This window comes from Pinus tabuliformis, chromosome 6 (genome assembly GCF_031772625.1).
Source record: "Pinus tabuliformis cultivar Carrire ecotype Pingquan chromosome 6, CPIR1, whole genome shotgun sequence".
Classification (NCBI taxonomy): Eukaryota; Viridiplantae; Streptophyta; class Pinopsida; order Pinales; family Pinaceae; genus Pinus; species Pinus tabuliformis.
The window spans coordinates 1,353,978,358-1,353,986,860 of NC_142292.1; the positions used below are offsets into that span (position 1 = coordinate 1,353,978,358).

The 8,503-nt window shown below is 33.6% G+C and overlaps 1 protein-coding gene across 1 annotated transcript; it reads right to left on the reverse strand.

Moving 5' to 3' along the window:
• Nucleotides 1–1,897: 1,897 nt before the first annotated feature.
• On the reverse strand, nucleotides 1,898–3,219 carry LOC149263652 (putative expansin-B2). Its single transcript, XM_089389551.1, has 5 exons — nucleotides 3,075–3,219; nucleotides 2,749–2,861; nucleotides 2,470–2,666; nucleotides 2,231–2,360; nucleotides 1,898–2,137 (listed from the first exon to the last, which is right to left on the reverse strand). The coding sequence occupies exons 1-5, from the start codon at nucleotides 3,217–3,219 to the stop codon at nucleotides 1,898–1,900; spliced, it is 825 nt and encodes a 274-aa protein (XP_089245677.1).
• Between the last annotated feature and the right edge of the window lie 5,284 nt (nucleotides 3,220–8,503).

The following is an 8,503-nucleotide window of genomic DNA, read 5'->3' on the forward strand; positions in this document are numbered from 1 at the left end:
TAAACACTACAACTTGGGTTGGTCGATATTAAACTAATAGTGATGAACAAACAATTTAATTGTTATACTTATTTCTCACAAAGGGACTAATAAATTGATGTCTAAAGTGGAGAAATTAATTTTCTACTTATGTACAAGTACTTCATAAATTTTGGTGTGTAGGAACCACTTGTAAGTATGCACATTTACAATTTTACTTACTCCTTTTTAGAGAAATACTTAAAAGAAATAAATAATGGTGGGCACTAATTTCTGGTAAGTGGATGGCATAACTATTGGAATTGTATCAAGAAATCATAGAAAAACAAAATATTTGGTACAATTATCCAGATGGCATTGTATTGTTGAATTACTGCGACAAGATCTTCAAGTTGTGGTCCAATTAAATGTTACAAAATAGTTTTTTTTATAATATTGAAAATTAAATATTGAGTGTGTGTGCAATATGGATTTTAAGAATTTTAATTTAGTTATCAATAATTATTAGAAAGATTGTAGGGATTTAACCTTTATGGAATAACTTAGAATATCTATAATACTATACACAAATGAAATGTTGAGATTTATCTTCGAGGCAACTATGTCCTTTTATCCTTTTAATTGATTTGATTAATTAAAAAAAGTGTCATGGCTTTTTGGGCATGTGATATTGATAAGTCATTGTATTGGCTCATAGTAGTATTGTAACAAAGTACATTTACATATTAAGAATCCCCATAGTAAGGTGGGAGTGAATCTTTATAGTGAAGGATCTTGTTTCATGCTTTTTTAAATGTATATATGTTTAACTTATTTATTAATTCATTTTATGATTAAGAATAATAAAAATTTAAAATAAAGTTATAATTTAATTAGTTTTCATGACTTTTTAAATTTTAGCAACTTTGCATATATTATAAAATAAGTGTTTTTATGCTTATTATGGATTGATGTCTATCAACATTTAGGAGTTCATCTAATTTATATGGATTTGCTAACTATTTTTCAAAACTAAACATCATTGTTAATAATGATTAATAATTCAAATCTATTATTAATATCTTGGTTGATACTAATTAAGCATATAGACTTGTCTATTTGAGAATAGGTCTTCTAGAATTGTACTTTAATTATTAGTAATTATTGGGTGGGTGGTAGAGATTTGACCTCTATGAAAAATGTCTGAATATTTATAGTAATATTCATAGATCAAGGGTTAAAATTTATCTTTGAAATAGCTATTGTTTTTTATTTAATATATCTCAAATTAATTAATCAAAGAAAATGTTATATCAAAGCTTGTCATGTTGGGCATGTGGCATTGATAAGTAGTAGTATTGACTGATGCTATTATAGCATAATCTATTTATATGTTAAGAAAATCCATTGTAAAATTGGAATGAATCTCCATGGTTAATAATATTGTTTAATATTAATTCTTTTTATAGTTAATAATAATAATTTAATTTAAAATAAAATTTTATGATCTATTTTTTAATATAGACATTTTCAGATGTTTTCTGAAATAGGTGTTTTGACGTTTATGATGAATTGATGCCTATCACCATTTATTTGTCATTTAATTTAAATAATTGTTTTAATTTAATTACTGTTATCACATTTTAAGTTTTATTAATATAAGATATATTATAAAACAAGTATTTTGATTCTTAAAAACTAAATATTATAATTAATACGCAAATCTATCGTTAAAATCTCACTTTTATTATAAGAAAAAGAGAGAGAAGAGACCATCATTTTTGTTTAACAAATCGCATCTTTATAACGACCATGACTTCATAACTCCAATAATCTAGGAATTTAATGAACTCTACCAATTTGAAAGTACCAATTTTAAAATAAAAGTATTCTCTTATATTCAATAAAGTAAGTATTCCATAGATATTACAATATTTGATCAGAACTCCAACGAATGGGACAAGTCGGACGTTAGATCAACTGAAACCATTTGAGTTTTTGATTTGTAATCACCATTTGGTTGCCAATTCTTAGGAATAACGTTATTTGCAGTCACCCTTTTCTTGCCGGAAAGTGTTGTCAAACGAAGAGAAAAAGGAGCTTGGAGAGGGTCAGCACTATTCAGAGCCCAATCTACACCCCATACTTGCCTCATGTTTTGCCATGAATTAGAATTGGCCTGCACAAAATAAAAATGAAATGAATCCCTCATATAATCAGATATTCAAATAAATATAATTTCATATATATATATATATGAACGATACGATACCTGTCGGAGCTCAACTTTCCCAAGACTACCATCTCCTCCTATATATTGAATAAATACAGAGAAATAATAATTATTGGCTCCTGCATCAACGTGGAAGTTAATATTCACTCCCGAATATTGGCAAGGTGTCCTGTACAACAAAGAGGAAGTGTTTCAGTCTGTGAATTATGTTTATCGTAGATTTCTGAAATCTACAATTTACATGAAAATATCTAATAAAAATAAATACATAATTTCACCTTTGGAATAATATAGGTATGACTCCAATTTTACGGAGATCTGCATCTCTCCCGGGAATTGCAATGCTGTTAATAGCGGCACCGCTGAGATCAAAGTGTGTTTTGCCACCTCCGCAGACTCCACCCTCTGGACATTCATCAGTAATAACCACAGTAGAGGGTTTTCCACTACAAACATCTTTCTCCGTGCACTTTACCTGTTTACATATAACTCTTGAGAATCCTCAAAAAAGTAATTAACTTTACTACTAAAAATTGCAGCAACAGTTCAATCTATACTTTATAACAAGCTCCACAGCCTTTTCCGCGTTGGAATATCACTGGACTTCCTGCGGATACTATAGAATTGAAAGGGGGTTGTTTCACAATGCTTTGAAACCCACATGCGCCTCCTGTCAAAGAAAATTTAAACAATTTTAATGATGATGAATGGTAGAATAAATTTTATCTATTTCTGAATTTAAATTTAATATATAATATATTTTTATATAAATCTAATATATAATATATGTTGCGGATTGCAGATTCCAAAAATATAAACAAATATCATTACAAATTCCGGATTACAGAAAACTAATATGATTAAAAGGACTCATTACAATTACCTTCACTCCCAGCACCATATACATCTCCATACCAAGTAGCAGTGGCCGTCTTCCAGCCATCAGTGGCTGCTTCGGAGCGCAAGAATAGAGAGGTGAGAAGTACATGAATTAGAGAAGCAAAGGAAAGTCTCATTTTGGATGCCATAGAAGTAGACAACATAGACTGAGCTTCGAGAAACTACAGTGAACCAGAATCAAAGAATGTGAGAATTTTGCCACTGGAGCATCTCAAGCCAAGCCAAGCCCCCAACTGAAAATGGATGGAAAGAAGTCCCCAAGTCCAAATGTATGGCAATTCTCTCCTGCGCAGTGCCTCTTTTATAATAAGAAAACAAATCAAGCAAATACATTTGTTTCCCGAAAACCAGGATGCAAATGCAAATATCATAACAGCTCTAACGGTAGTCCGCTCTAGCGATAGGATGGCTCTATCAATTTACCCAATATAAAGCATAAACAATTAAAAAATCAATGTAATAATGCTAAGTAAATATTTGGTTCACTAGCCTAAGAATTGGTAAGTGATTTTATCTTATCTATTTAAATAACATATTATTCTTATCCAATAAATAAAATGAATGCGAAAACCAATCATTTGCCTAACACCATGATGCTTAATATTTACCATATTTACCCTATAACCATTATCTTAACACATGATACTTCAAGTTTACCATGTAACCAATTCCAAATATTCTTATGCCAACCGAATCCACATTTAACCAATTAAGTTTGCACACTGAAGTTTGACGGAACTGGACCACGGATCCTCTCTCGATTCTATTTTCTTGGTGTCACCAGATTATACGAAACTTCGGTTAGCAAAACTAAATTTTCAAATAACAATTTAATATTTAGAGTGATGGAATTATTACTGTATCATAATCGAAATTCTGATCGTTTCGAAAAGTCTAAAAATTGAAACGTTCTTAATATCGTTATCTTAATAATTGATTTAGATTTTGTTTGTTTGTTTTATATTTGGTCAACCATCAAAATATTTGATTTACATATCTAAATTTAAGAGATGAAACCTTAGCAGGCTTAAGTTAAGCCAACTTGTTCTTATGCTTTTAGTTATTCATTATGTGAAACTACGTTAATAATTGGTGGGCTGATACTGCATGGTATTTTTACACTATATATTTAAAATATTTGTATGTATATACTTTTATATCTCCATATATACCCTCCTTTTTATCTCTGGCTTCTTCTTTCTCTCTCATCCTACATCTATATCTCTATTTTCCTATGTCTCTTCTTCTTTGTCTCTCTATCTCATCCCAAAAAATTACACACTCTCTACCCATATCTATCTCTCTCCCTACATCCTCCTCATCTCTCTCTCTCTCTCCACTTTTCTCTCGTTGTGTCTTTCTTCTTCCCTCCCTCTCCCCCCTCCTCCAACTAAATCTCTCTCTCAAGTACTCTCCCTCCTCTTCTCTCCCACCTCCCTCATCCTCTCTCTTTCTCTCTCTAACTTTGTCGCTATCTCCCTCCCTCTCTCCTCCTCTCTCCCCCCTCAATATTTGTCTCCCTCTCTCTATATTCCCCTTGTCTCCCTTGCTCTCTCTTCTCCTTCTCTATATCTTCTCTCCTTCTCTCCTCTCTCCCTTAGTATTTATTTGTCTCTCCCTTTTCACTCCCCCTCTCTCTACACCTATATCTATCTATGTCTTTGTTCTTCCCTCCTTCTCTCTCTCCTATCCTCTCTCTCTCCCTCTCTCTTTCTCCCTTTTCCTTCCAAATTGGTCACTATCTTCCCTCTCTCCCCTCCAAATTCATCTTTTTATCTCCCTCCCTCTCTCCTTCTAAAGCCCCCTCCTCTCTCGCCCTTTTTCTAACACCTCCCTCTCTATGTCTCCCTCCCATCTCTCTCTCTCTCTCTCTCTCTCTCTCTCTCTCTCTCTCCCTTTGTCTACATCTCCTTTTGCCTCTATCCCCCTCCATCTATATGATCGAGAATTGTCACTATGTGCAATCAATAATATATGTAAGCTCTAATATAATAATGCTTATAATGGATACTAGCATTTGCACCTGATGTTGCAAAGGAAACGACGTAAGGCATAGAGTGTGGAAGAATAGGGACATGTGAATGGGCATTGTTGAAAGCAAGGGTGCCTGATAATGAGTTGCAATTGAAATTGTTAGTTATGTTATGTTGAATATAGATATTTTGTAAATAATAGTGTGTAGAAGAATAGTGACATGTGAATGGACATTGTTGAAAGCAAGGGTGGATGATATTGAGTTACACTTGAAACTATTAGTTATGTATATTTTGAATTTGGATAAGTAATAGTAGCACATGGAAGAATAGCAACATGTGAATGGACATTCTTGAAAGCAAGGGTGGATGATAATGAGTTATAGTTAATGTCATATAGAGGTTATCCATTATTCATGTAGCAGTTGTTGTTTATGTGAACATGTTTTTGTACATTATTTTAAGTTTTTTTTTTTGTATTTGGAGATTTTGTTTTTCCATATGTTACATATTTAAGAATGAATTGTCACTTTTAAAGAGGGCACACAAGGTTGCTAGCTATCACAAAATATTCCACTGACTATAAATATGATTTTATTTGTTGTATAATTTGATTTACCATCGTGAGAGTAAAAATTAGATGTCCTTTTCCTACTACATGGTTCTGTCAACTAGGGTTTCCAAAAATACAAGTGAACGCCATCAAACTCCTCGCTGAAATCAAACTCTCGGTGAAATTTTCATAAATATAGGGATGCACAAATTCCTTAATGCAGAATCTTCACTCGAGGGAAGAAGCTAAGACCTATGGACTATTTTATGATTGAGAATGTTGTTGTAATCAATGCTTTACTAGCTACAATGGCTGCTAAAGTGGCAACAATGATCATTAACCAATAAATAGGCTGTGGTATTTCTTTGTAAAATGTAGAGCCTTTGTCCCCTGGGTTTTTTATCAAATAAGCCGCTTGTATCGTATATGTGATAAGTAGAGATGGGTAAACCAACACACAGAAAGCAAGCTGCAACAAAACACCCAAATTTCTCATTATGTTACTAAAACTTAAGGAGGATGAAGCATACAGGTATGATGAAATACTAATAATTCTGTCTTTGACATATAGATTGGACCTAGATTGATTTCCTATTGAAATGGCCCAAGTCTGCAAACATGGCCTCGGCACCTGGATCTAGTCAAAACAAAGAACTAATGTTAGTGTTTTTATTTGTTCAAATTTAGCATAAATAATTGGGATGAAGTTATGAATTGTGTTTGAGAAAATCATTGGTATGGATTTATCAATTGAGTTAGAAAACAATTCCAAGGATACTATTTGATAAAATGAGACACATATCATCAATCAATACCTGTTATACATAAGACTACACCTCCAAGCATCACCCATCCTTATTAGTGATATTCATGAAAGTAATAGTGTATATAATATGGGTTGAATGCCTTGAATGCTCCAGGATAATATTTCACAATATTATACTGCCCTATCATGATGTTGGTCATGAACCAGGCAATCATTATGGGTGAGAAAATGAAGCTAACTTAACTTGTATCGAGTTTTTGAAAAAGGAACAGTAGTAACAGGATAAAAAAAAATGACACGAGTACAACAACGCCTGCTTGAGTTAACATACGAAAACATAAATTATGTCAGGAAGTGGGATGCCATAATTCACATTATACACACAGATGATATCATGTTTATGATAGGGAGCTGCATCCCTCCTTCAAATAAACTAACCCATACTGAAAAACTTGATTACATCCCAATATACTCATGGAAGCCAAGCTAATAGTGTCTATTTTGCATTCTTGTATCATCTTACCTTGGCTCATGTTACTCTTCCTTGACTGAATTCCTTGCATAGCTGACAACACTGCAGGATTAAAAAAGGCATCATAATTTGGAACAAAATCAACATGTGTGATGGATCATTGAGTTGAGGTGCCAAGCTGATACTAATTTGACATGAAAGAATGCTTTGAGATTCATTTATGGGAAGACCTGATATTTCAATAGTCAGCACTCCAGCCAATCACCATACAAGTGCCCATCATAACAACAATCAAAAAAAAATTCTAAGTCGTTGCACTCTTCCCAAGCAATTCCTTTGTCTTCGAGTTGATATCCTTTCCACCATTTTACGTTCTGAAAAAATTCAATCTAGTATCTGATGCAAGGCACATGAATTGCTTGCCAGTGCTTTTTTCAAGGTTGACAACCCCTGTATTCTTTGCCAATTCAAGCTATTGCAATTCCTCATCTACACAGTAGTTACTTTCTGCCACTGTATTTCTGCTTGCATAAATTTTGTCATGTGAGGAGGAATGAGTTCCTCTAAGCTTGAGATAATCTTTTATGCTTTCAACAACCTAGTTGATAAAGTGAAATCCTTCCATGTTTGGGGCATATTTGTAACCATATTGGGCTATGCATTTATACACACCCTTTGGCTCTAGTTTTCCAACCATATATATCTCTGACAAAAGCACTATCTTGACTCGAATGCTTCTTATGGTGACAATGACAAGAACTTCAAGCAAAGACCCCAAATTCTTTACATAATTCTCAATAATCGGTGGTAAGTCGGAAATAAGCTCATTGGAGAAGAAACAAATTCCTGGTACACGTGAATTCACCCTCGCAAGCAATCCATTCAAACCTTCTATGCTAAGTTTTCTCTGTGCTAAATATTTATACCTTATTTATGCTAAGCAAATTGCTTAGTCGTGGTTTCCTTTATATTTGGGTTTATAGAGAAAAATGCCAAATACAAAGGAAAACCCAAAAAGATGCTCCATATCGGACTTCAACTAATATATTATCACATTCATAACCCTTTCGGGTTTAGCTATATATCGCTTTCGCATATCCCTTTTGGCTTCCCATCATCGATTGCACCAATAGGCCTTATCAGCTATTAGTGCATCACATGGTTGCTTGCATCCTTGGCATCACCCCTTACAAAGCTGCGATGCGATAGATCACAATCGCATATCGCCAATCCTTCTAACCGTGGGCTAAGTCCTTTTGCATATGAGCGGTGCGATAGTGCGGGTAAATCTAGACCGTTGAGCTACACTCTTGATCGACGATTCTCATTTAATCGTGTTGATTGCCATCGTGATTTCCATAAGGCTTCCTTCGATAGACTCCATCTATTGCCTCTGATTGTGATATGTCGATTAGATCTAGATCGTTGATCTGCCAGATTTGATGACTCCTGTGCAATGTTGTTTTAGCCTCCAATAGGCTCTATTTTCAGCATTTCTTCATGTCTTTCTCATGCGATAGTGTTTTCTGCCTTTTGTGAAGGTTTTTCCCATGCAATAGAGTTTAAGTATTCGAATACTTAGAGGATTTTTAGCATTCTTTTTGGATCATTTCTTCCCACTTAAAAGCTTTTGGACCACCAAATGTTG